The following is a 27,128-nucleotide window of genomic DNA, read 5'->3' on the forward strand; positions in this document are numbered from 1 at the left end:
TTAACACAATCAAAGTGGCTTTTGGGATCCTGAGGGTGAGTATCACATTCATTTACCCCCTTTTCCCAGCTCTGAGGAAGAGCAAAACTTTGACCAGATGTAATCCCAACATCCAAATTATGTTATGGGCTCTGCAGACTGAGGATCAGGCTTGAGTCCTGGCTCTGCTACCAATTTCCTCATGTAACCTCATTTCTGAGAGAGAATTTGGTGCAACAGGAAGAGCATGAGGTTTGGAATTGGCTACTTACCAGCTATGTGACTTTGAGCAAATTACTTAAGTTTTTAGTTCCGTCATTTGTCAAAGGAAGGTAATATGATTGATCCCCACAGGGTTGTTGTAAAGAGACAACTAGGGATTGTAAGCACTTACTGAATTTAATTTCTCTTTCATCATTTCTGAATCTTCGTTGCCCCATTCATAAATTGGGAGAATTAGGTATCTTTTTCAAGAGAAGTGGGAAAATACAGATCTTTACATGAAATATCTCAATTTTTAAATGTTGGAAATTAAATTTTGTAAAAGACCTCTCGTGCTTCTTTTGAAGTTAACTTTTAAACCTGAGAGCCAAACAAGATACTTCTGTGGACTGGATCTGGTCCGTGTGCTATAATTTTCCACCTAGGCTACTGGGATGCTGTGACAGTACTTACTGTGTAACTTAGGCAAGTCAGTTAGCTTCAATTAGCTCATCTGTGAATTTCAATTAGCTCATCTGTGAAATGGACCCACCTTTGTGCGGATCGAGATCAGATGTGCAAAAGGCTTAGCATAACGATGGCGCATAAGAGGCACACCACGCAACAAACAGCAGCGGTTGCTTGGGTGGCTGTTGGTAAGTATGTATTCAAGGAGCAAGATATCCCAGAGACCAGGAGACCGTGAAGGCGACGCTGCGAAAGGAGAAAAGATGGGAGAAGAGGCAAAAAGAGGGAAGAGGCAAAAAGAGGGAAGGGAAGAGGTGAGGAGGCAACAGGGTCCGCCCTCCAGGCGGGGCGCCAGCGAGAGGCCCAGGCAGGGGCGGGAGCGCACGTGGCCTATTTCGGGCGGAGCAGACGCGCTTGGCCGCAGCTGAGACCTCCGAGCCGGCCGCAGGAGACGAGCCTTTAAGGTAGGTCACTACAGGACTGTGAGGACCTTGAACACCGACTAGGGCAGCCCGGGGTCTTTGGGAGTCGGAGTTGAGCGGAAGGTACTGGGTGTGGGCTCGCCACCCTCCCGGGGCAGTTTGGGCCGGACGCCTGGGTCCTCTGGCCCCTCCCCTAGGGGGCGGGGTTAGGTATTCCGACCAATGACCAGTCGTCACCGAGGCCCCGCCTACTCCCCGCCCCCGGAGTCGCGGCGTCGCAGAGTGCCCAACCGCCCGGCGCCCTGGCCTGGGGCAGCTCGAGCGCCCGAACCTGTGGCTGGTGAGTGCGCACCCCCTCAGGGTCTCCGTCCCGATCCTGCCTCCAGCCCGTGCCCTAGAGCTCCGGGCCGCGGACCCAGGCACCGGGGAGTGACTCAGCGCGGGGAGGGTGGTGACTCACTGGGGCTAGAGATTCGAAGTGTTCAGGGCCTTGAATGCCGGGATGAGTGGGGTGAACGAGAGTCTTCCGAGCTGGTCCCGGGATAGGGCTGGGGCCTAGGGCCGGGCTGGGATAGAGGGAAGAAGGTCAGACACAAAGATCACAGGAGAAGCCACGGCTGCACCGCCTTGTGTGGGCCAGAGCCATGGTGGGGGGGCGGGTCCTGAGCTTCTGACTCAGCTCCCTGCCCCAGGACACCAAGATGCCCGGTGAACAGCAGACAGAGGAGGAGGAGGAGGAAGAGATGCAAGAAGAGATGGTGCTGCTGGTGAAGGGTGAGGAGGATGAGGGTGAAGAGAAGTATGAAGTGGTGAAACTCAAGATCCCCATGGACAACAAGGAGGTACGTGTTCCACACCCTGGGGTCCCTTCGCCCCTAAACCTGGTGCAGGTCCAGCCTCCCTCACACAGAATCCAGGGATCCTGTCCCTACTTTCCCTTGACTCTCAGGGTTGGCCACCCATCCTTCTGTCCCACAGTCCATGCTGCCATCATACAGATGTCACGCCTACTGTGCCAGGCTCTGTGCTGGGTGCTGGAGAGTAAACGCTCTCCTCGGTTCCTCGAGGTGATGTCTAGCAGGGTTAGACTGACAAGGGTGTTGAAGGTTTAAAGAGAGGAGTTTTAAGGAGATCAAAATATGAGTTAGATTTACCCATTAGAGACCCTAACTGCCACTAGGTATAGTTCTACTTCCCAAAACCCTACAGGACTCCCACCCACAGCCAGAGCAGCCCTGAGTCCAGCTGGAAGACTCCTGGGCCAGATTTGTGGGCCCAGGCTCCCTCTGATTTCTTCCTGCACAGGCGCCAGTTCCCAGAAAAAGAAAGTTCTGCTGCCCCCTAGTGGGTGTGGTGGGCCCTAGGGGGAGGGGGCTGGCTGCTGTGGCCTCCTCTTCCAGTCAAAATAACTATTTAGGGAATTCCCAGGCGGTCCAGTGGTTAGGACTCTGCGCTTTCACTGCGGTGGCCCGTTTAGTTCTGTTTTCTCAGGCTTCCTTGGCCCATCCTCCTAGCTCAGCCTGCCTCTTCCGGCCCTGTGAATCCCCTGGTCTCCACCTTTGTCCTACAAGTTAAGAACTCAGACTCCAGAGTTTAGGGTGGACTTCCAACTCTGTCACTTACCAGCTGTGTCACCTTAGGCAAGTTTAACCTCTTTGTGGCTCAGTTTCCTCACTGGTACAAGGGAAATCATAATAGCACCGACTTCTTGGGGTTGGGAGGATTAAATGAGTTAATACATGTAAAGAGTTAGAACTGTGTCTGGCACATAATAAACACTATGTAAGTATTTGCTGCTATTATTCATTTTTCTCCCTAAAGTTCAGGACCTTGGGCTAGGTCATCCTTCTGGAGATTTTTCTACTCATTTTTATCAAGGCCTTTCTGGGCTGAATCCTGAGGCTTGGGAGTGAACAGGGAAACCTAGAACATGGAGGCCTAGAGAATTGAGGGCAAATAACTCAAGGCAGTGGGGAAGGCTTCATGGAAATGACTTTGACGTGGGCCTTGAAAACTTAGTGGGAATTTGGCAAATGGAGGAGGAGGAAGGGCATTTCAGGATGAGGAAACAGCAAAAGCAAATGCTCAGAGAAGATAAGGCCAGAGAAGTAGGCGGGGCCAGAGAGTAAAAGGTGTTGAAAGGCAGCTTAGGAGTTTGGACGTACTCTGTTAGGTTATGCGGTGCCATCAGAAGCCTCAAATCAGAGGAGAGACATGATCAGATTTTCTATTTAGAAGAATCGTGGGCTGCTGTGGGGAGACCAGGTCAGGTACGGCTGGTAGCCTGTTCTAAGGTAGTGGCAGCAGGGGAGAGAAGATGGAAATAAGGGGGTTTTGGGGAACATTGATTGGACTGGATGGAGCTAAGGATGGGAAGGGTGGGTGTAGGCATGGCTAGTCATGAAAAGGCTGTAGAGCTAGACTCTGAATGGTATCATGTAGCTGTTAAAAGCATTGGCTCAAATCCTAACCACTGTTTACCAGTTTTGCCTCGACAGCCTTTTCATCTATAAAATGAGATAATGAAAGTAAGATCCTTGAAATCCAGTCTAAGTATCACGTGGGTGACTGGATTTGGAGGAGGGTGGAAATGAGAGTTACACACACACATCCCACAAGATAGCTCATCAACTTGCTGTGTGGTCTCCCTGAGTCTCGGTTTCTATGAAATAGTGGTCTCCAAAGCTCCTTCTAGTGTCAACATTCTGTGACTCTCAGCTCTCACCCAGTCCCATGGCCGGTCATTGTCCAGAACAGGCCTTAATTATGCTGCACTCAGTAGCTGGAGTATTCTCTCACTGCCTATTAAAATCCAAACTATATTTAATGAATAGAAGGGTTTTGTCAGAGGGCTCTATATACATCCAGTCCTGTCTCTCCCTGCTTAAAATTGAACCCTTGAGTGGTATTCTGTTTCCCTCAGCTCCTGCGCCTGGCATTCAAAGGTCTTCATCGTCTGACCTCATGGCTTCATCTCTAGTCACTCAGCACCCATCCCATGCCCCAGCTTCAAACACACCTGACCCTTCTTACCTCGAAGACTTTGCCCATGTGGTCTTTCAACCTGTAGAACCCTCTTCACCTTTCCCACCTGCTTTCCCTAGGAGTAGTGCATCTCCTAGATCAGGCTTCTTCATTTTTGACATGCGTACATATCACCTGGGGATCTTGTTAAACTGAAGAGTTTGATCCAGTAGGTATGGGGGGGACTTGAGATTCTGTATTTCTAACAAGTTTCCAGTGATGCTGACGCTGCTGGTCTGTGGACCACACTTGATTTAGCAATGAGCGAGAGGATAGGGATTGTATTTTATACTCTGTACTCAAAAGAAGGGAGATTCTGACAGCTAAAAAAGCCCAGGTGAGGGAGACAAACTGTGTAGGTAACCTTAAACTTGTCAGTGAGATAGAATTGCATCATTCTATGAGAGAAGAGGTGTTTTAGATAATGACAGACTTCCGGTGTAAACCCTGACCCTGCCGATGGATTAGCTGTAGGACCTTGGTAGTCACTTACTTCTGAGTCTTATATCCTTATTTTAAAATGGTGCTAATACAGCCTAACCCAAAGGGTTGTGAGAATTTAAAATAAGAACATGGGTGGAAAGCACTTACCACACTTCCTGGCACACAGTGAGTGCTCAGTAAGTGGTAGTTATTGTTATTAATTAGAAAAGTAATGGCTGAGGAAAAAACTGGAATGTTTGCTCTGGTTTAAAACAAAAACAAAAACACCTTAAGCAGGAAGACAAAATTACTAACTTTATTTTTTATTTATTTATTTTTAAAATAAATTTATTTATTTATTTATTTATTTTTGGCTGCATTGGGTCTTTGTTGCTACACTCAGGCTTTCTTTAGTTGTGGTGAGCAGGGCTTCTCATTGTGGTGTCTTCCTTGTTGTGGAGCACGGGCTCTAGGCACGCGGGCTTCAATAGTTGTGGCTTCTGGGCTCTAGAGCGCTGGCTCAGTAGTTGTGGCGCACGGGCTTAGTTGCTCCATGGCATGTGGGATCTTCCCGGACCAGGGCTCAAACCTGTGTCCCCTGCATTGGCAGGCAGATTCTTAACCACTGCGCCACCAGGGAAGTTCCAAAATCACTAACTTTAAATACTTGGATTGTCATATTCTTATACTACATGTATCCCCCTAGTACCCTCATGTTATAGTGCAGATACCCTGTATTCTAATTTTTAAATCTAACAGCTGTAGAACTTAAAAGGCATGTAAGTCTGGTATTTGCCAGGCTTCAGTCACTTACCTGTTTGCTCATTTATTTAATGCTCTTCTTCAGATAGATTCACATTGTTTTGTTAAATAAATTTACCCTCATCTGAGCAATAATACTGATGAAATTGTGGGTTTCATGTGATCTGTTGTTTTTCTAATATCCATGAAAATAAATACATAATGATCATAGTAAGATAAGAGTTAGCCTACATAACACTTAGAATCCTCTTGCATTCTGTGATGTGCATACCTCAAGTCGGGAAATATTGATCTCACCTAGCCTACCTTGCCTTCCTTGGTTCACTGAGGCAGGGGAAGGGAGGGACTTGCCTGGGGTCTTAATGAGCTAGACTCAGCCCCTCTTACGAAGATTCTTCCTAGGGCACCCAAGGCCCCTCCTCCTGGAGCTGGAGATACCAAGGGTACTTGTGTGAAGAATTTCTTTTTCACAAGATAGTGAATCCAGCATAAGGAAGTCCTCAGGCTGGTCAAAGTCACCTTAAAGAAGGGTGCCAAAGAAAAACAGGCCAGAAAAATACAGATATAATGAGAAAAATTCTCTCCACGATGGCTGACGTGATGAAATAAACCCAATAGATGTCAAAACCGGGGCAAGACTGGAAAGCATGACCTTGAATTCAGACTGCCCAATTTGCTGTGGGGAGTTTCTCGATTTAAAGTATCAAGTTGTATTTTAACCTTGAATCCCTCTTAGAGAGTGCCAGGCACTTGGAGTCCAGCGGCTGTCACATCTTCATGCTGTGTGTGCAGGGAAGCAGTGTAGCCTACTGGTTAAGGGTGAGAACTCTTAAGGTCAGTCCTGACTCCCACTGGCTATGTGAATTTAATCTCTCTGAGCTCAGTTTTCTCAAAAGATAATGCCTGACTCAAGGGGGAGTGACAGGAAGATTTAATACAATAATGTACATAACATAGCACTGTCAGATCTTTACACTGTAATGTTATCATTATCATGATAATAGTATTTAAGCCAGAGTTCCCTTGGCTGGTGACCAGTTTCCCAAACTGCCTTGTTTTCACATTTCTGAGGTGGTTACCAAAAAGCTACTGTCTTTTTAACAAAGGATCTTGAAGGCCCTGAAGGTGCCCTCCTTACAACTTCAGAAAGAAGAGGCCTCGCCACTCCCTAGTTGTCATTTACCCTCTCTTAACCTGTTTCCTTATCTATAGAAGAAGAATAGTGATAATCACTTGGTGGAGATGGAATATGGGGAGAAAGAAGCTAACACTGTCTTATGCTTAATATGTGCCTGGTTTTTCATTTGGTCATGAATTAATATCCTATTTGCTTAGTCCATAGTAGAGATTTAACACCACTTTTGCTAGGATGAGCCTTCTCTTTTCTAAGAAGGAAGCAATGTTTCCTCAGTATTCCTCTTTACTGTTAGTACAAACTGTTTTCCCTTCATCTGCCTCTTATAAAGCATTTCTTTTTCTGATTTTATCTCCAGAGGCCCAGACCTCATGAAACTGGCTTATTTTTGAATTTTTTTCATTTCAGGCCTCAGAATAGTATTTGGGTTTCACCCTGGCTGCCTTTTTTGCAGCTTAAAAAATGATAGGTGCTTGCTCTTGGAAGTTTATTAGAGAGCCTGGACTTGACGGTGGCCTGGTTTCTAAGACACCGTGCTCTCCTGGGTCTCTTACCTCACTGGCTGCTTCTGCTCAGTCTCCTTTGCTGGCTGCTTTTTGTCTTGCCACCCCCATTTCTCTCTGCCTATTCCTTGGGCGAACTCATCCAGTCTCAAGGCTTTAAAAACCACCTCCACGCTGATGCCTTCCCAATTAACATCTCCAGCCTGGGCCTCTCTCCTGAGCTCCAGATGTGTCAAGGAGAACTGCAGATAAGATCAGAAACGGATAGTAGGTACCAACTTGCGCCTCCCTCCACCCTCAGCTCTGTAGATGGCAATTCCGCCTTTGTAGTTGCTAAGCTCAAAATCCTTGGAGTCATTTTTACTCCTTTCTTTACACCTCATGTCTAATCTACTATCAAATTTGCTGTCTCAAACTGCAGAATATGTCCAGAAGCAGACCACTTCTCACCACCTTCACTTCCCAACTTTGTCACTGGGTCCAAGCCACTGTCTTCTCTGGCTTGCAGTACAGTAGCTTCCTCGCTGGGTTCCTGCCCCCTCCCCTCCTTTATTCTTTTTTTTTTTAATTAATTTTTTTTTTTTTTTGGCTGCGTTGGTTCTTTGTTGCTGCGCATGGACTTTCTCTAGTTGCGGCGAGCGGGGGCTTCTCTTGTTGCGGAGCACAGGCTCCAGGCATGTGGGCTCAGTAGCTGTGGCTCACAGGCTTAATTGCTCTGCAGCATGTGGGATCTTCACGGACCAGGGCTTGAACCCTTGTCCCCTGCATTGGCAGGCGGATTCTTAACCACTGCACCACCAGGGAAGCCCCTGAAACCTTTTAAAATATGAGTCTAATCTGTTCCCCTCCTTGCTCAAAACCGTCTAACATCTCTATTGAGTCCTCACCTCATTCACATGCAAGGCCCTATGCTAAGATATCCCCTTCAGGACCACTCCATGGATTACTCTTCCCCTCCTGCCGTCCGCCCTAAGCACTGTTTCTGGCCATTCCTAGAACAGGAAAACTGCTGTCTCAGGGCCTTGCTTTTCCCTCTGGAACCTGCTCTCTCACCTCCTTAGGTCTTCGCTCATGTGACATCAGCGAGATTCCTCAACCCTATTTAAATTTGCAGCACCCCCTCCAATACCAGCACTCCTTATCCATTCTTCCTGAAACTAGGAATTAAAAAAAAAATTTAATGTTGAATCCCCAGTTCCTAGAACAGAGTCTGGCACATTGTACGCGTTCAATAAATACTGTATGAATTAATAAAGAATAGCTAGAATTACACTAGGCATTGTGCTATGTGCGTTTATGTTAATCTCATTTAAAGCGCACAACCGTCCTGAGAGGCGCACCCCGTGGCTTTTCCTACTGTACAAACGGGGGACGGAGAGGCTGCAGCCGGCAGAGCCCCAGGTCTCTGGCTCCCGAGCCTCTCGGTCAGGGCTGACCTGTCCCCTGTCCCCTCTCCCCGCAGGTCCCGAGCGAGGCGCCAGCGCCGTCGGCGGACCCGGCGCGCCCACACGCGTGCCGGGACTGCGGCCGCGCCTTTGCGCGCCGCTCCACATTGGCCAAGCACGTCCGCATACACACGGGCGAGCGGCCCTTTGCGTGCACCGAGTGCGGCCGGCGCTTCTCGCAGAAGTCAGCGCTGACCAAACACAGCCGCACGCATACGGGCGAGCGGCCTTACGAATGCCCAGAATGCGACAAGCGCTTCTCGGCCGCCTCGAACCTGCGGCAGCACCGGCGGCGCCACACGGGCGAGAAGCCGTACGCATGCGCACAATGCGGCCGCCGCTTCGCGCAGAGCTCCAACTATGCACAGCACCTGCGCGTGCACACGGGCGAGAAGCCGTACTCGTGCCCGGACTGCGGACGCGCCTTCGGCGGCAGTTCGTGTCTGGCGCGCCACCGACGCACGCACACGGGCGAGCGGCCGTACGCATGCGCCGACTGCGGCACGCGCTTCGCTCAGAGCTCGGCGCTGGCCAAGCACCGGCGCGTGCACACGGGCGAGAAGCCGCACCGCTGCGCCGTGTGCGGCCGCGGCTTCGGCCACCGCTCCAACCTGGCGGAGCATGCGCGCACGCACACAGGCGAGCGGCCCTACCCATGTGCCGAGTGCGGCCGGCGCTTCCGCCTCAGCTCACACTTCATCCGCCACCGTCGCGCGCACATGCGGCGCCGTCTCTACATCTGCGCGGGCTGCGGCCGGGACTTCAAGCTACCCGCCGGAGCCACTGCCACTGAGCGCTGCCCAGATTGTGAGGGCAGTTGAACCGCCATTCTTGTCTCCGCGGGGTGCGAGCTGGGGAGGGGCACGCTAGTATCCCGACCTGGGGCTGCGTTAACCTGGACAACTCCCCGCCCCGCCTCCTGCGTCTCAGATGGGGTGGGACGGCGGGCCTGGCTGCCCTGGAACTGGGAGACAGGGAGGATCCCCTACCGGGGGTCCCTGGAAACGCGCCCACCTCCCCCTCATTACATCCCCTCGGCCCGTGTTAGAGTGAATAAAGTATTATATCCTCACCCCACCCGTGCCTGTGAATGAGGTGGGTGGGGTGTGAATTAGGAGGAAAGTTGGGGGTCTCTCCAGGCTTAGGTGATTTAGGTGAATTGTCATGGAGTCAAGTGGGGCTATAAGCCCAAAAGTGTTCCAGGAACTGGTTTTGTGTGTGTGTGGAGTCATTCCACGCTTGGCCCTTGGTTATGTCTTCATGACCTCAGACCTAGAAGGGTCCATAAATTTAGCGCATTTGTGATCAACAGGCACTGCATTCTGCAGAGCTTTGAGTGAGCCGGCATGAACCTCATGGAACTTGGTCTAGTAAAGAGAAGCAATAGTGGAAACTTTAGCACGAGGTTAAAGGACTTCACTGCTACATTATTATTAGCTCATTTTCATCCTCAAAGCATCCCAAAGTGAGGTAACTCTTTTACCTCCATTTCTGCAGATGAGTAAATAGGTACCGACAGCCAGTGAATGGCACAGTGAGGACGAGTACACAGGCAAGTGCAGTCCCTTGTCATTGGAACTCTGTTGGGGGAGTTGCTGGATAGGAGAGGTCTTCAGTGCAGTCTTGGAGTTTAGAGAGGCTCTTCTCAGAGGTGGCATTTAAGCTGGTCTTAAGGTCAAGAGAGTTGGGGTTGGGGACGTATGGAGAGAACCCCTGAACCTGCATGCCAGACTTGTTAGAGCTTGCAGATGTCCTCTGGGGTGGAAGGCAGGGACAACAAGCAAGGACGTTGGCAGGAGACAGACCACTAAGGACCCTGGAAGCCAGGTTAAATGTTCCAAGGCCACAAAGAAGCCTTGAGGGATTAGAGGGGAGGGAGGCATATGGCATATTATTGAGCTAGAATTAATAGGAGTTAAAGTGGACGTGCGGAAAGGAGAGATGGGGCTGATTTCATTTCTTAGCTTGGGTGACCGCAGGCAGTGTCATTGAGATGGGGACACAGGATGAGGAGCAGGAGCAGGAGTTGAAGTGGCAGCAATTGTTACACCCCAACCTGGACACATTGAGTGTGAAGTAAATGTGGACGGGTCAGGGAGGCGATTGGAAGTAACACCTTGGGGATATCAGGTCTGGAGGGCATGGCACCACATCCAGAAGAGGGTAGTAGAGAACTTGAGTCTGTGACAGAACAGCCAGAGGTAGAAAAGCAGAAGTGTCTTGTCTGGGAAATCTAGAGGAAAGTGTTTTATGGAGGAAACAGCTCAGTCAGATGCCGCTGTGGTGTCCACTGTGTGTGAATTCGGGGAAAGTGATGAGAACGGTTTCAGTGGAGGGGTGGGGGGTGAAAGCCAGCGTTGAATGGGTTAGGGTAGAAATGAGACAATGAAGAAGCAGAGTGGATGGGTATAGATCCATTTCAAGAGGTTTGGCTGTGAAAAGCATGAGGGAAGTAGCTAGAGTTTTGTTGGTTTTGTCTTGTCAATACGAAAGAGAGTCAAGTATGCTTCTTTCTTTTTTTTTTTGCGGTACGCGGGCCTCTCACTGTTGTGGCCTCTCCTGTTGTGGAGCACAGGCTCCCATCGTGCAGGCTCAGCGGCCATGGCTCACGGGCCCAGCCACTCTGCAGCATGTGGGACCCTCCCAGACCGGGGCACGAACCTGTGTCCCCTGCATCGTCAGGCGGACCCTCAACCACTGCACCACCAGGGAAGCCCTCAACTATGCTTTATGTGCTAATGGGATGGGCTAATGGAAAGGAAAAGACTTTGATTATATGGAGGAGAGAGGAGATAACTGATCAAGGAGACAGATGAAATAAGAGATCAATAAGCTAAGGCTCCTGCTATCACTGGTGGGCAGAGGAAAGGAGGGTTTGGGAAGTTAAAGCTAAAGCAGTTCCAATCTGATGGATTCTCTTTTACCTAGGGAGTAAGAGAGGTCACTGGTTAGGAGGAAGTGACGTCATTAATAAGAGTGAGGCCAGTAAAGGGAAATGCTTTATTTTACTGATGTGGAATCAGGTTTCACCCTGTGAAGGCGGCAGGCTGCTAGTTCCCTGGGTAGCTCTGAAAAGAAAGTGATGTGCCTGGGGTCACACAACGGGTGAATCATACACACCCAACACTATCTTTAGGTGTAGAAGTGGAACAAGCAAATTGGCCTTGGGAGAGAAGGAGGGGGCTAAGGGGTCCAAGCCCCAAAAGAGAGGAAGCCCTGTTCTGCTTCATATCAGACAGACCTGACCCTGATTTGTGCTGGGGGCCAAGGGAGAGGGGCAGAGAGCTCTCTCAGGGACAAGGCCCACGCCTGCCTTAACTGTTGAAATTTCCTGCTCTGTGCCCCTGAAAGTTTTGAGTTGAAAAAGCAAACAGATAATGACAACTGCAAACTTACACTGTCCTAAACACTCTACTTAGAATAACTTACTCAAACCTTACAACCCTATTAGGTAGATAACATTATTTTCATTTCATTTAATGTATTTATTTATTTATTTTTGGCTGCGCGGCACGTGGGATCTTAGTTCCCCGACCAGGGATGGAACCCACGCCCCCTGCGGTGGAAGCGCAGAGTCTTAACCACTGGACCATCAGGGAAGTCCCTTATTTTCATTTTAGATGAGGAAATGGAGGCACAGAAAGATGCCAATATAATCCAGAACATCATCCAGTATCAAAGATGGCATTTGAACCCATACAGCCTGGCTCCAGAACCTGGGCTCTTATCCAACACTACATAAAGCCTCCAGTCTTGTTTAGAGAAGGGGAAGGGACTTACTTGCATGAGGTCAGACAGAGAACTTACTAGAAATCAGATCTCTCTGCTCTGCAGGTGGGCAGTATAATAGAGAAACATGGGCTTTGGGCTCACAGGTATCCCTGGTACCCCTCTCCAGCATGTGCTGAGACAGAGAGCCCCCCCAGCTGCCCCAGGAAGAATCCAGAAGTTGCTAACCAAAACTTTTATTGAGAGAGAAAAAAACAGGAGGCTACCTACTGGAGGTTCTTGGGCCTCAGACCTCAAGAAGGGTAGCGCCCAGGCCCATGATCTGTTAGGAAAGGACTAGAATGAGGTAGCACGGCTGGAGCACCCTCTGCTCCTCAGATGCCGTGCTGAGTTGCAGGTTCTGTGCCCATGTTTCTAGGTTGAGGCCTGACCTGTGGACTCACAGGCAAGGTCTGCAGGCCCCACAGCCTGGTTTTCAGAGGTGGCCCCATGGGGCAAGTCTGTGTACTTGCGGGCAGAGCCGCGGGACAGATGCACTGGGTAGCGTCGCCGGTTGGTGTCCATCTTGGAGAGCACTGCTCGGGGCAGATCTACACGGCAGCGGGCTGCCAATGCTACCAGGTAGATGAGGACGTCACTGAGCTCCTCTTGAAGGGCTGCTCGTTCCCTGGGGGGCCAGGCTTGGGGCCCAGGCTCCTCATCCGGCTTCCACTGACTGGGGACAGGACACAAAGACAGGCACACACACATAGATGCTAGCTAAGCTAGTGGGTTCCACCTCTCAGGGGCACACCCCAGGCCTTGCAGCAATGAACTCCCACCTCCTAGGAAGTTCCTCCAAAGACAAGTCAACCCAGCTAGGCCCTGGAATCTTCATGGTGGGGAAGAGACCCCATCAGATGATTCACCCAGACCTCTGTGTCCCTACCTGAGCCAAGGAGTAGCCAAAAGACACAATTCTACTCCTCCCCTGCCGGCCTTAGCCACTGCCACCCCAGACTAAACCTTAGACCTGGACCACAGCAGAAGCCTCTAACTCATCTTCTTACCCTGCACCATCTTTTAAAAGCACAAATTACATTTTGTCCCTCCCCTGCTTAAAACTCCCCCAAGTGTGCTTGGAATAACATCCAAACTCCTGCCATGCCCTCCAGGTCCTGCATGAACTGACTCCTTCTTCCAGTGTCATCATCCACCATGCTCCCTCTCACTCCCCACCTAAAGCCACTCTGGCCTTTTCTGCCTTGCAAATGGGCCAAACTGTCACAGGGCCTTTGCACTTACTGCTCCCTCTGCCTTGAATGCTCTTCCCCCCATCCTTCCCATGGCTGGCTGTTACTCAGGTCTCAGCTCAGATGTCACCTCCTCAGAAAAGCCTTCTCCCTTCTGTTACCTTCTTTCTCATCACCTTGTGTTACTTTCCTCATAGAACTTGTGACAATTCCACATCTTTTAAAATTAGTTCACTTATCTATTGTCAGTCTCCTTGCACTGTGATGGTAGGAACTGTGTCTATCTTGTTCAAGGCCATATCTCGATTCTAGAGGACATAGCATACAGATGGTGGTCATGAATCTGTAATGAACGAATGGCTTGCCCTCACACACATCAGTGCCCTCATTTGTCCATCCCACAGTGACTGCCCTGACTTAGGTCTCACCACCTTTTGCCTCATCTACACCAGCTTCCTCACCGGTCTCCCCTGACCCAATTCTCTTGGGGATCCAATCCACCCTGCAGACACAGTGACCTTTCTACCATCAGATCTGGTCAGGTGTTCTGTCCAAACTCCATTACTTCCCAGCCCTGATTCTATCATTCTGTGTTCCTATCCTACCCCTGTCCTCCACAGCCACAGTATATTGAGTGCCTATTGTGTCCCAGCCACTTGGGACACACCAGAGACCAAAACAGACAAAATCCTTGCTCTTCCTCAAGAAGCTTACACTGAAGGAATCTTATATTCTCCCTGAATTTAACTTGCCCTTTCCCACCTCACTACCTTTGCAAATGTAAACTCCCCCTGTCTGGAATGCCATAGGCAGGTCTTCTATAGAATACCTGCCTTTCCACCCCAGAGGCAGAGGTAAAGGACAGTTACCACTGTCCCCTCTTAGACCTGGACCTGCCTTGCTGTTTTCACACCTTTCTCTCCCAGGAGACTGGGCACCCCTAGAGGGCAGGGACCCAGAAGTCATCTTTGTATGCCCAGCAACCATGTACAGAGCTTGGTAGTGAGGAGGGGAAATTGGATCCAGGGATATCTAATGGTCAAATAAATCCTCCCCTCCCCTCCCCAACACACAGACTCTTCCGGAAGCCGGTCATCTACTCACAAGAGCTCTGCCAGCTCCCCTACTTCCCCTACCAAGGCCAGGAGGAGGTTCCGAGGTTGGTGGAACTGGTCCCAGTCTCGTTCAGCAGCAAACTCGGCATGGAGGCGGCGGCTGGAATAGGAGAAAAGGGTGGAAGTCCAGGTCCCAAGGTTAGGGGATGGGGGAGGAGATACAGGGCCCTGGCAGGTACCTCAGTGATATGTAATGGGGGCATGGGTATTGGGGGGATTCTGCAACCAATTCCTTGGGTGGCCTAAGCAAGTCGTTTCCTCTTTAGGGAACTTGGTTTCCTCATCTATAAAATGGGTGGGACCTTACACAGACCCTAAATTGTCGAAATCTAATAATACCTTCTTTTTCATTTTTCCACCTCCTGCTGCTGCTTCTGCAGTTTTCCTCCATCTGGAATATCCCTATCTCTGTATATCTAAATCCTATTGATTTTACAGAGTACAGCTCCAGGACACTTCCCCTAAGAAGCCCTCTTTGATTTCCTCCAGCAAGAAATGCCTCCCACCTCTCAACACTACATTTACCACCGTCCTACCTCCGGCTCCTGGAGGGCAGAGACAGGGCAGAAGCAGCATCGTACTCCGGTATATCCCCTGCCTCAGGTGTGCATTAAGCCCATTTTACAGAGGAGGAGGTTAGAAGGCTCGCCTGCGGGGGTCAGCCAGCAGAGCTAGGACCTGAGCACAGCTGCTAGCCTTCTTCCCGACCACGTGGAGGGGCCCTCCCCAAACGGAGGGAGAAAGGGGGCGATCTCCCCAGCCCAGCCTGGGCAAGGACGGCTTACATGTCCTCGAGCGTTGGTTCCGAGCTGAAGCTGAAGGGGGCGGCAGCAGCAGTGCCCTCTCCTCCTGCATCCCCACGCGTCTCCCCACCCGCGGACATACCGCCCACCCCGCCGCAGCCCTGACTTGCTGAAGAACCTGGAGCCAAACTCGGAGCCCCCGCCTCCAGAGCGCCTGACCAATCACAGGCGTTCATGATTGCTTCACGGGGGCGGAACCAAAAGAAAGACCAATTTCTTACGTGGAGTTTGCTACAGCCCGCCCCTTACCCGGACAGGACCAACCTAAGAGGACTTGCGTTCTTTGGCGCCGGCCCCCGAATTCTTCAGTCTTGGCCAAGCATCTTAAAGGTATAGGTACCAGATTCGACCAAGGGAAGAGACAAAAGGCAGAGAGTAGAGAGCGCAGGCGCATCACTTCCCTTTTGGGCGCCAGATGGCGCCAAAGCAAAATGATGGCGGGAAGCCCCGTGGAGAACCCCAGCAATGAAGGGTTTAAACGAGAAAGGGGAATTTATCAAAAGGATACAGGAATGTCTCCAGGATACAGCTGAGCCTGAGAGTGAACTAGAAGTAAGGTAGCTGTTTCAAGTATTTTACATATTTATTTATTTTTTGGAGGCCCTGCTAAATCTATAGTTTCTTTTTATTTTTATTTATTTATTTTTTATACAGCAAGTTCTTATTACTTATCTATTTTTTACATATTAGTGTATATGTGTCAATCCCAATCTCCCAATTCATACCCCCCACCCTGTGCCGCTTTCCCCCCTTGGTGTCCATACGTTTGTTCTCTACATCTGTGTCTCTATTTCTGCCTTGCAAACCAGTTCGTCTGTACCATTTTTCTAGATTCCACATATATGCGTTAACATACGATATTTGTTTTTCTCTTTCTGACTTACTTCACTCTGTATGACAGTCTCTAGGTCCATCCAGGTCTATACAAATGACCCAATTTCTTTCCTTTTTATGGCTGAGTAATATTCCATTGTGTATATGTACCACATCTTCCTTATCCATTTGTCTTGTCAATGGGCATTTAGGTTGCTTAAGCATTTTACATATTTTTTTTTAATCCTCACAGCAACTCATTCAATCCTCAAGTCAGCCCTCTGAGGTAGGTAATACTATAATAATCATCCACATTTTAGAGATACGGAAAATGAGAGACTGAGTAGTTTAACTCAACACCTAGTAAAGTGGTAGCCAGGTTTCAAATTCAGGCAGTTTGGCTTCAGAGTCTGTTAACCCCTATGTCCTATTGTCTCAAATGGTGATAAGTACGATGAAAAAAGAATCTGGGACTGGTAGGTAGCAAGACAGAAAGGACCGGGATCCTTGATAACATTGCTGAGCCACTTACTTTTACAAGTTACAGAGATGCCCTGATTTAGGACTCTGGTTATATAATATAATAAATCCCTTTATCGAAGGACTTCCCTGGTGGTCCAGTGGTTAAGACTCCATGCTCCCAGTGCAGGGGGCCCAGCTTCAATCCCTGGTCAGGGAACTAGATCCCACATGCTGCAACTGAAGATCCTGCATGCCACAACTAAGACCTGGCACAGCCAAATAAATAAATAAAATATTTTTTAAAAAATTGCTTTGTTGGTCAAGCCACTTTTAGGGTTTTTTGTTTGTTTGTTTTGGGTTTTTGTTGTTGTTGTTACTCGTCTTTGAGAAAGTGATATTTAAGCTGAGTAAAAGTCAAGGGGAAAAATCAAGAGTACTAGGTAGAGAGAACAAGAGTGCTTAAAGCAGGAAAGGCTTGGCATGTTCTAAAGGCAAAAAGAATTCCAGGATGGCAGGAATGCAGTGAGCAAGGGGGAGAATGGTGGGATATGGTGTTGGAGAAGAAAAAAGAGGCTAGATCAGATCAATCAACCATGGATTTTATTTCATATTATATTTTATTTTGGATTTTAACTATTACGGGAACCCTTTGGAGGATTTTAGGCAGGGGAGCAGTATGATCATGTGTTGTATTTCTGAGCCCTCTGACTGCTGTGTTAAGAATGAACTGAAGAGGGGACTTCCCTGGTGGCGTAGTGGATAAGACTCCACGCTCCCAATGCAGGGGGCCCGGGTTCCATCCCACGTGCTGCAACTAAGGAGCCCACCTGCCACAACTAAGACCTGGTGCAGCCAAATAAATAAATATTTTTTAAAAAAGAGTAGCATTCTATGTAATTTGACCTTATATTTAAAAAAAAAAAAAAACGGATGAACTGAAGAGGGCAAGAGTAGAAGCAGAGAGATGAGTTACTGCAGTTTTCCAGCAACAGATGTTGCTGCCTTGGACTGCTGATGGCGGGTGAAGATGAAGAGAGGTGGATGCATATTTTGGAGACAGATCTATAGGCTTTGGTGGTTTTGAACTAGTGAGATGGGAGAAAGGGTAGAATCAAGCATGGCCTACAGGTTTTGAGTGTTGAGCAACTTGGTGGATGGATGGTGACTCATACTGGGATGTGGAAGATGAGGTTCAGGATTGAACACATGAGGCATCAGAAGCGTGTTTTAGGACAAAGCAAGTTGAAGACGCGTATCGAATTGGCAGGTGGATTTATGAGCCTAAGTTTTAGAGGAGAGATCAGGGCTAGAGATTCAGATTTGGTAGTCTTAGTCATTTAAACAGTACCTAAAGTCAGGGAATTGGAGAAGAATAACTAGTACCAGAATCTAGGTAGACGAGACCAAGATTTGGGCTACTCCAACATTTGGCAGTTGAGCAGAAGAGAAAGGTGAGATAGGAGAAAAATTGACGGAGTGTGAAATTTCGGAGCCTAAGGGAGGAAAGTGTTCCAGAACGAGCGGACATCTGATGCGGCTGAGCTGCTGGGTAAAATGAGAGCACAGAATTTGCTAGATTAGGCAACATGGAAGTTGGATATAGGGTGTGGGAGATAAGAGGGAGTCCTGAGTAACTCCTTGGTTTCTGGCTTGAGTAAATGGATGGATAGTTTTGTCATTTGCTGAAATGAGGACACAGAAGACCGGGGAGTTGGGGTAGGAGGGAAGATAACGAATTTTAGTTTGGAACACGTTGGGTCCGAGATGACTGTAGAACATCCAGGTGATGTCCAGCAGGCAGGTGGACAGACAGGTCTGAAGTTCAGAGCATTGAACTGCCTTATGGATCTGGGTACTGAAAGTTTCAGGAGCCAAGGGCCACCCCTAGCACCTTCCCTGGTGTTTGCTAAGCTTCTCCAGACCAGAACCCAAACTCTTACTGGAATGTAAAACACCCCTTGGAGAGCAGTTTTCTCAGGAGTCCTCTGCATCTCAGATTTTTGAACAGTCAGGTTTCCAGGACTTCTAGAGTTCCCAGGTCAGATGGTCCTTGGAGACGGACCCGAAGCAGGAGGCGCTCTCTCTGAGACTGCCTCTGCCCGTCTCCCCTAGGAGATTCCCTGGCTGAGTTGTGAAGCTCCTGCAAAGCATCCTGCAGGGACATCCAAGTTCTTTGCTCCAACGGCATCATCCTCTAAAGACCAACCAAACTCAGCATCAGCACGGCATGGAGTTGGGGGTGGGGGCGGGGGAGACCCTCACGAGGGAGAAGGAACAGGCATGAATATATGATTGGCCCCATCATCTGGACTTCTCGTCCCAGGCTCTTCCTGAACCTTCACCCCACATCCTGTTAGTTTTCTCCATTCTCCTCAGTCACATCTAGGCAGCCAGACTTCTTTAGTCAGGGCCTCAGTGTACTTGGTCTTGCTTTTTGGTCCACATTTGTGATTAGCCCTTTAGAAGCCTATCCCCCCAGAGACTAGGTGCCCTAGTCTTTTCAAACCAAAGGTGTTTCCCCAGTGCAGGCTAATAAATGTTTAATGACAGGGTGGACGGGCTGGAACAGGCAAATGTGTCAATGCACACATATGCCCTTCTGGTACTCAAGAGTTTGGCCACCTTCCCCACTACAGCCAAACAGATGCAGCTGTTTCCAGTAAGGCTCTTTGGGAAACCCTGGAGTGGAAGTGTCAACAGCAGCTGGAGAACAAAATAACAGAAGCCCATAAGCTGGGTAGGTGGTATCAGGGTGGGGGAACCTAAGCCAGTCGGAGGTCCCAGAGACAGCAGAGTGTGATGGGAAACTAGGAGTCAGGTGATTGGGAACCTATCTACCAATGCTCTTGGGAAGATTGTTTCTCTTCTCTGAGCCTCAATTTCTCTATATAATGGGGGTCTGGCCTAGGTGGCCTCCAAGGACCCTCCACAAGTGTGCTAGGAGGACCAGGACGATATGTATTTTGTTCATGGCTGGATCCCGAGAATCTACTGCAGTGCTGTTCTTATTCGAGGTAGATCCATAGGCCTTGTTGGTTTTGAACTGGGGGACAGGAGAAAGGGTGCTGCTATAATTAAAAATATTTCTTCTTGAAAAAAAAAAAAGAAAAAATATTTCTTCTTAAATTTTTCAGGAGGAGTCATGACAGAGGCTTTTAGGAACCTCTAGCCTAGCTCAGTCAGGCCAGGGAGTCCCCAACACCCTTAGAAGTCCTTCCCCAACCTACTTACCCAGCTGTATCCCCAGGTGTTCCCCACTCTCCCTGCCTTTGCTCACATAGTTCCCTCCATCTGCAATGCCCATCCCCCTTCTCTGTGTAGCCAAATCCAAATTCCACCCATCCTGTAGAGCCCTGCTTCAAAGCCACCTCCTCTGGGAAGCCTTCCTAAACTTCCTCCAAAAGGACATAATTTGGTTTTATTTTATTTTATTATTTATTTATTTTTGGCCACATTAGTTCCCGACCAGGGATTGAACCCACGCCCTCGTCAGTGAAAGCACAGAGTCCTAACCACTGGACCGCCAGGGAATTCCCAGGACATAATTTGGTTTTATAAAGCACTTCATCCACTCTCACTCTCATGGCGCTTACCACTTCTTGCCTTAATTTGGGGCTGTTTGGTGTTCCTGTTCTAGATCTCCCCCTAGACCGGGTCTCCTGGAGAACAAAAGCAGTGTCCGGCTTTTGTTTCCCCGGGACCTGGTACTTGAGTCGATCTAATAAATATTAATTCAGAGGAGCAGGTCTCATGGGATCCTCTCCATAACTCGCCTGCCATAGGTGGGTATGGCTGCACCTATTTTACAGATGAGGAAACTGAGACCCAGAGAGGTCAGGAGACTTGTCTGACATCACCCAGAAAGGCGAAGGCTGAAGCTCACCAGCACTCCCCAGTGCTCTTCAGCAACTGAAAGACGTCTCCCCACAAAGGAGTAAAGGAGGCAGCTCACATGTGCTTGGGTATCTGCTGAGGTCACCTTGCCACTGCCTTTCCTTCTGCCCTTCTGTCCTTTCTTTTCATCTTCCTCTCTCTCTTTCTCTACCTTCAATTTCCTCTCCTTTTTCTTTTCTTCCTTTGGCTCCCTTTTCCTTTTCTTCCTCTTTCTTTTCCTCCATCACCTTTCTTACCTCTGTTTATACCTGTGATTCTGTTCTGATTTCCACCCGAGGCCTGTCACCTCCACTACCTGCTACCTCCATTTTGCTGCCCAGCCCCTCCCCAAGGAATAGTTGGGTGCCTACCTTGCTTCCAACCCCTAACCCTTTCTAGGTTAACTAAGAGGACCCAGGCCAGGGAAGCATCCAGTCATTTTCCTGCCCTTTTCTACTGCCCACCCCAAGCAAGAAAATAAACCAGTTAGAGAGCTGTGTAAATTGATAAGCAGAACCAAGGCCCAAATTTCTTCTCCAAAGCCTTGTCTTAAGAGATTGGTGGTACCAACTTCCACCACTAGGAGACACCAAGAGCAAGGAAAGTGTGAAAACAGAGGGTGCTGGGGTCCCCAGTGTATACCTCACTCAATCATTGATTCAGTATATTCCGAACACTAACTGTGGGCCAGACTATTCTGAACACTAACTGGGGGCCAGACACTGTTCCAGTGCTGGGATACAGAACGTCCTCTGCCATCCTGGAGCTTACATACAAGCAGAAAGGGACAATTATAAAGTAAACTAAGAAATTTTCAAGATAATTACAGATTAGGATAAAAGCTATGAAGCCAATAAATACAGTGATGAGTTGGGAGAGTAGCTGGGTGTTGCGTGAGGTCAGAGAGGGCTTTTATGAAGAGGTTTTATTTGAGCTGAATTAGGACTAAGAGTGAGCCAGCTGCAAAGAGGTGAGGTTCCAGGCGGAGAACAAAGGATCTTGATTTGTTTGAAGCACCATGGAAAGGCTAATGGGCTAGAGTTTAGTGAGAGAGGTAGGGAGAGTGCTGTGAGATGAAGGGTCACAAGATGAAGCAGGGATTTTGTGGAAAGCTATTTGAGAGCTTTGAGCTCTGAGCAGGAGAAAACCCGATTGAATTTATCTATTTATTATTTATTTGTTGTTGTTGTTAGATTACATTTTGTTTATTTTTCAAGGTTTTCTTTTTGGCTGGAGTTGATAACTGCCTCATTCTTTTTTTTGGCTAATTTTCTACATAATTGGTAATTGTCACTAATTCTATTTACATCTTCTGATAACCTTCCAATACAATTTATCACACAATTAAACATACCAATCCTCTATCAGTTCCATTTTCCTTTTCCTGGAAGCCTTCCAGGCTTCTGCTCCAGCATGGGCTGGTTCTTCTCTATGCCTGCTGGACCGCTATTACCTTGAGAGCTCCCTTCACCTTCCACCTGTGCTGGGTTGGGTTTCCCGGACCCCATGTTTTTCTCTTTCTCCGTTTGCTCCCTTGTTTTTCTGGAGCACATCTTCCAGTAGTTTCTTGAGAAAGAGTGAATGGGATGAAACCACTTTGATACCTTCCATGTCTAAAAAATATCCTTATACTATTTGTTTGAAAAACGTAGCTAAATATAGAATTACACAGAGATCATTTACCCTCAAAATTTTGAAAGCATTGCTTTTTTGTCTTTTAGCTTCCAATTCACTGCTGAGAAGTCTGATACCAAACCTTTGTTTGTGATCTTCCCCTCCCCCCAGAAGATTTAGGAGAGCACAATGATTAGAAGCATGGACTTTGGAACCAGGCTGTTTAGGAGACTGCCAGGGCAACCTTGGACAAATTTCTCAATCTCCCTGCACCTCAGCTTCCTCATTTGCGAAATGGGGTGGTTGGAAGTTTACAGGAGTTAATACATATAAAAGCACTTAGAACAGTGCCTGGCAAAGAGTATGTACCAGGTAAGAATTTGCTATTGTTATTATTAGGGCCTCTTTATCCCTGGCATTTTAAAATTTAACAGTAAAATGAGTGTAGGCCTTTTTCCACTCACAATGCTGGGAATTCAAAAGGCATGTGACAGTTGCAATTTTAAACTTTAGAAAACTTTCTTGTATTATTTTTTGATCGTTCTCTTTCTTCCATCTGCTTTATTACCTCTTTCTGGGACTCTTAGACATTGAACCTCCTGGCTCATCTCTGATTTTCCTACTTTTTTTTCCTTCTATCGTGCATCTCTTTGTTTGTCTCCTTTCTGATGTCAACTTTACCTTCTAAATCTTCTACTGAACTTTAAGATTGTAGCTATATTTTTATATTCTAAGTGCTTTGCTCTCTTATTATCTTTTAATGGATACTTTATCTTCTTTTATTTCTGCTCTTTTTTTTCTTTTGCTCCCTGTATTGTCTCCTTCTTGAGTTTGTTTGTTTGCTTTGACTTCTTTCAAGTTGGAGGCTTGCCTCAAATATCTGGTGATCCTTGCCTGCTCATATTTGAGAATGAGGCATTAAAAAGAATGTGCTTGAGTGAAGCTTTTCAACTGGGAGGCTTCCCAGTACAGGGATTTTCACCAGGGACTCCCTAAATGTTTGTATTTATAGGTCTTTTTTCTGGGCAGGTTTATATTCTCCAGAGGAGTCTATTCCACCTGCGCCAGGCAGGGGCGGTATAAGCTTCCTGGAGAGTGTTTCTAATAGCTAAGCTGAGGGAGGGGGCTGGACAATCTCATTTTTGTCTTTATTCTTGTTTTTGGTGAGGCTCCCTGTCCTCTGCTCTGCCTGGTGCCCCTGACTTTACAATATTTTTTAAATTCACATTTTCCAGAAAACAAACCTCCATTTACCTACACAGGTGAGAGGCAGTCACCTGGTTGTATGACACAGGGGAGAAGATTGAGAACTGCAAAGATCTAATTGCCCTGTGCATAAATTTTTAACCAGTATCTCCGTTCTCATCCCCACCCTTTGACCCCACCTTCCTTAGTACATTCGGAGCGTATTTCCTTGCTTCCTGTTAGTGTTCCCCAACTCTGAAGGCATTTATACTTCGCCTTCCTCTGTTCTTCTAAGTCAGTTACCCCTCTTCCACCCACTTGCCATGTTCCAAGATTTGTTGACACCTTTCTTTACCTATTTCCTCTCCCACCCTCTAGTCCTTGGGATTTATGCCTGTTCTCGAGTCCTTTACTGTCAACGCTAAATGTATCAGTTGGTTCATTTTATAAGACTGTTAAAGAAACAGAATTCCAAGGATACAAACATTAGCCAGAAGAATTTTTCAACAAAATCCTCTTTATTTCATTAGAAATCACTTTATTGATTAAATCACCAGGAATTTTCAACACAAGAATTTAACATCTTAATGTCCACCAAGGCCTGGGCTCTGGGGCTTGCTCTGCCTCTCCCAGTCCTTAAAGGGGTTTAGAGGGAGAGACGTCATTAACAGAGACCAAGTAAGGTGGTTGGAGGTCCTCCTTTCCCAGTCATTGGACAAGCTGCTCAATTCTTGTCCAGAGTAGGAAAGAGCCAGTATTTCAGAGTAATCTAATAAGAATTTGACATTGCATTTTAATCTCCCTTAACAATTTAGATTTATCAACAGTACTGGTCCAAACTTATTTGCTTCTGATCTAAATGTTTTTCTTTTTGCAACTTATTTTTGGTGTCTATGTAATTTTAAATAATCTCACTCCCTGGGCAGAAATCAATGAACCCTGTGCTGAGAAAAATCTCTCAAACCTGAGTAGCCTCATCTTGCTCTTGGAAAGAGGAAACAGAGGGTTTTCTGCTCTTTTTCCACTCGAGAGATTAGCAAACCTACCCCCCGAAAGTCCAAAATGTTACTTCTGGCCTTGGAATGTGCAGCTTTTGATGGGCTGATTCAAATCACCTACAAAGGGCAGCTGGAACTATTACGCAGGCAGCCTTCTTTGGAAATTTCCTAAAATCAACTCTTGAGAATTGTCCATGATTCTGTACAAAGGCTCTACAGTCCAAACAACTTCCCCTATTCCATCTCACAAGCTAGGCTCAGAGGAGGTACTGGAATTCTCAGGAGCAAGAGCGGTAGCAGAGGCTCCTCGAGGCAGGACCTCGATAACTCGAGGCTTGTCAATGATCCGGGCTGTCCGGTTTCCCTTTTCCACGATGCCGACGATCCAGGCTTGGTGGCCCTCTCCATACTTTGAAGATTTGATTTCCGAACAAAAGCGAGCTGCCTGTTCTCTTGGCAGACAAATCAGTAACCCCCCAGAAGTTTCTGCTGAGGTTCCTTGAAGGAGCCCAAAGCGCCCACTGGCCTTGCTGATGGCAGCCATCTTGGCAATGATTGGCAGATTATGAATGACAAAGGACACCTCATTTCTTTGCTGTTTTGCAAGGTTCTGAGAGTGACCCAGAATGCCAAAGCCTGTGATATCTGTGGCTGCATGGGCATTAAACGTGTGCATTAATCCAGCAGCAATTCTATTTAGGGTAGCCATGTTGAACATGGCTTCCTGATAGGCCAGCTCTACCTCTTCTCTGGAGACCACCATCTTTATTTTATTCCATCTTTCAGGATTATCCAGCCATTGGTGGGCATTGACAGCAACTTGGGTTCCTAAGGGTTTGGTTAACACAAGCACATCCCCAACAACAGCACTGTCAGGCATTATGAATTCATTTGGTTGACACACCACAGTGGCAACTCCACCGACGATAATCCAAGGGTTTACCACCGTTTGCCCACCAGTCACTGCAGTTCCTCCTTCCTCTGCAGCATCCCGAAAGCCTTTGACCATGAGTGGTGTTATCTTTTCTCGTTCCTCCTCAGTCATACTCTGGCTGACGCTGAGTAGCATCAACATGTTGTCACATTCAGTAATGCCCATGGCGTAGAGATCACTCAGCACGTTGGCACAAGCTATGCGCCCCATCATGTAGGGATCTTCCACCAAGGGGTAAAAGAAGTCGGTAGTCTGCACCAGGGACAGGCCCCCGTGCCTCAGGGGTATGACGCACGAGTCCATCCCAATGCCGAGGGTTGGTAAGGTTGGGCTGGGTTCCGCCCTAACCGGCAGGCCGGCTTCCTGGGCCGTCTCTTCACGGCCTCCGACCAGGCCCCGGCCCAGCGGAGGCCGCACCTCTGGCCGCGTCAGTCCCGCCAGGAGTTTGAGCAGCGTCTCCTGCGGGACCTTGCAGCCTCAGCCCTTCATGCCGGAGAAGCCGGTCAGCCGCCAGCTCGGGCTGAGGCCCAACGCCTGGGGCTCGAAGGGCCGGTAGCTCGAGAAGCCCCGGCCTAGAGGCAAGCCTGTCGGGCCCGAGGAGCCTTCCCCCGCCGCCACCGCCGCCATCGCCTCTCCGCCGGCGCCCGTCGCCGCGGCTTCCGCCATCACGCCTGCCCGGCAGGGAGGGGAAAAGAGGAGTGAGGAGCAGAGGTCCTTTTTACTTTCCACTCCAGTTATTAAGGAGTAACAGTCAGATATTACCGCACAGCGCCTCCCCGGCACGACTCGCGCAGCCTGACTGCCGCCACCCCACGCGCTCCTGGCCGTCCGGGGGGAGGAGTCGCCGGCATCCCTTATTTATACCCCTTGTGATTGACAGCCATACCAGCCAATGATCACTTTGCCCTCGAGAGGCGGGCTTCCTTTGGTCTAAAAGATGTATTACTAACTAATCAACCACCAGCTTGGGAAATTGACCTCGGAGAGATTACAGAACAAATACCTTGGTTCATTTCCCTTGATGTAATTTAAATGATCTCTTGGGAGTGGCTGGCGGAGCTCTGTTTCCCTAGAGGCAGTTTACCAAATCCAGCATTTTCTAAGACGAGGGCAGATGGGTCACTTGGCAAACCTCAAGCCGGTCAGAATTGTCCAAGATAGCGCGCATGATCAATCCAGGGTAGGAAAATAGCCCAGGGAAAAATCGGAAAGAATAGTGAGAAATTAATTATTAAGTTACTACCATTATATAAGCAAGCCGCAGCATCAAAATAATGAAATGTTAACATGGACTTTAAAGCATTTAAGACTCCAAGTCCAGACATCTGCATGGGTTCTGGTGCTGTTTCCACTACTAACTGCCTGTGCCAGTCATTTTCCCTCTCCCGTGCATCAGCTGACTCATCTGAACAACAAAGTAGCTTACCTAGGTCTATTCTATTCCAAAGTTTCTACCTCTTTAAGTTAATATATATGAGAATCTGTGATGTATTCATGAAGGGCAGTTTGCCAATATCCATTAAAATTATAACTGTGTTAAATACCTTTGACCCAGCAGTTCCAGTTCCAGAACTTTATCCTTTAGATGTACTCACCTATGTGAGTGGGAAATAATAGTTATTTACTGCTGTGCTATAAACATACAGGAACAACTTAAATGTTTATCAATTATGATTAAAATAGTGATACATTTATATAATAGACTATCAGGCAACTGTAAAAAAGAATGAGGGCTTCCCTGGTGGCGCAGTGGTTGAGAGTCCGCCTGCCGATGCAGGGGACACAGGTTCGTGCCCCGGTCTGGGAAGATCCCACATGCCGCGGAGCGGCTGGGCCCATGAGCCACGGCCGCTGAGCCTGCAAGTCCGGAGCCTGTGCTCCGCAACGGGAGAGGCCACGACAGTGAGAGGCCCGCGTACCGCAAAAAAAAAAAAAAAGAATGAGAAAACATCGATGTGATTATCCTGATAGTAGTTACAGTTCTAATAGGCAGGATTCTAAATACTTT

General features: G+C 48.3%; 3 protein-coding genes across 3 annotated transcripts; 1 reads left to right on the forward strand and 2 right to left on the reverse strand.

Moving 5' to 3' along the window:
* Window positions 1-778: 778 nt before the first annotated feature.
* ZNF771 (zinc finger protein 771) lies at window positions 779-9,457 on the forward strand (the record flags this gene model as incomplete). The annotated part of the gene is made up of 4 exons (XM_079945476.1): window positions 779-836; window positions 1,301-1,410; window positions 1,763-1,912; window positions 8,380-9,457. 4 exons carry the CDS (start codon window positions 779-781, stop codon window positions 9,181-9,183), a joined length of 1,122 nt encoding a protein of 373 aa, XP_079801602.1. The 3' UTR covers window positions 9,184-9,457.
* Window positions 9,458-11,391: 1,934 nt separating this feature from the next.
* On the reverse strand, window positions 11,392-15,474 carry DCTPP1 (dCTP pyrophosphatase 1). Its single transcript, XM_079944942.1, has 3 exons — window positions 15,224-15,474; window positions 14,428-14,538; window positions 11,392-12,806 (listed from the first exon to the last, which is right to left on the reverse strand). Exons 1-3 carry the CDS (start codon window positions 15,415-15,417, stop codon window positions 12,506-12,508), a joined length of 606 nt encoding a protein of 201 aa, XP_079801068.1. The 5' UTR covers window positions 15,418-15,474; the 3' UTR covers window positions 11,392-12,505.
* An 8,219-nt stretch (window positions 15,475-23,693) lies between these two features.
* Window positions 23,694-25,933, reverse strand: SEPHS2 (selenophosphate synthetase 2). The gene has a single exon (XM_079945778.1). The coding sequence runs from the start codon at window positions 25,784-25,786 to the stop codon at window positions 24,431-24,433; it is 1,356 nt and encodes a 451-aa protein (XP_079801904.1). The 5' UTR covers window positions 25,787-25,933; the 3' UTR covers window positions 23,694-24,430.
* Window positions 25,934-27,128: the final 1,195 nt, after the last annotated feature.

This window comes from Stenella coeruleoalba (assembly GCF_951394435.1).
Source record: "Stenella coeruleoalba genome assembly, chromosome: 15".
Taxonomy (NCBI): Eukaryota; Metazoa; Chordata; class Mammalia; order Artiodactyla; family Delphinidae; genus Stenella; species Stenella coeruleoalba.

Coding starts and splice junctions, on each gene's coding strand:
- DCTPP1 (XM_079944942.1), bottom strand. CDS start 15,417: ATGAACGCCTGTGATTGGTCAGGCGCTCTGGAGGCGGGGGCTCCGAGT. Junction 14,539..15,223: donor GAACCAACGCTCGAGGACAT/GTAAGCCGTCCT, acceptor CTCCTATTCCAG/CCGCCGCCTCCATGCCGAGT. Junction 12,807..14,427: donor GGGGAGCTGGCAGAGCTCTT/GTGAGTAGATGA, acceptor TCCTGTCCCCAG/TCAGTGGAAGCCGGATGAGG.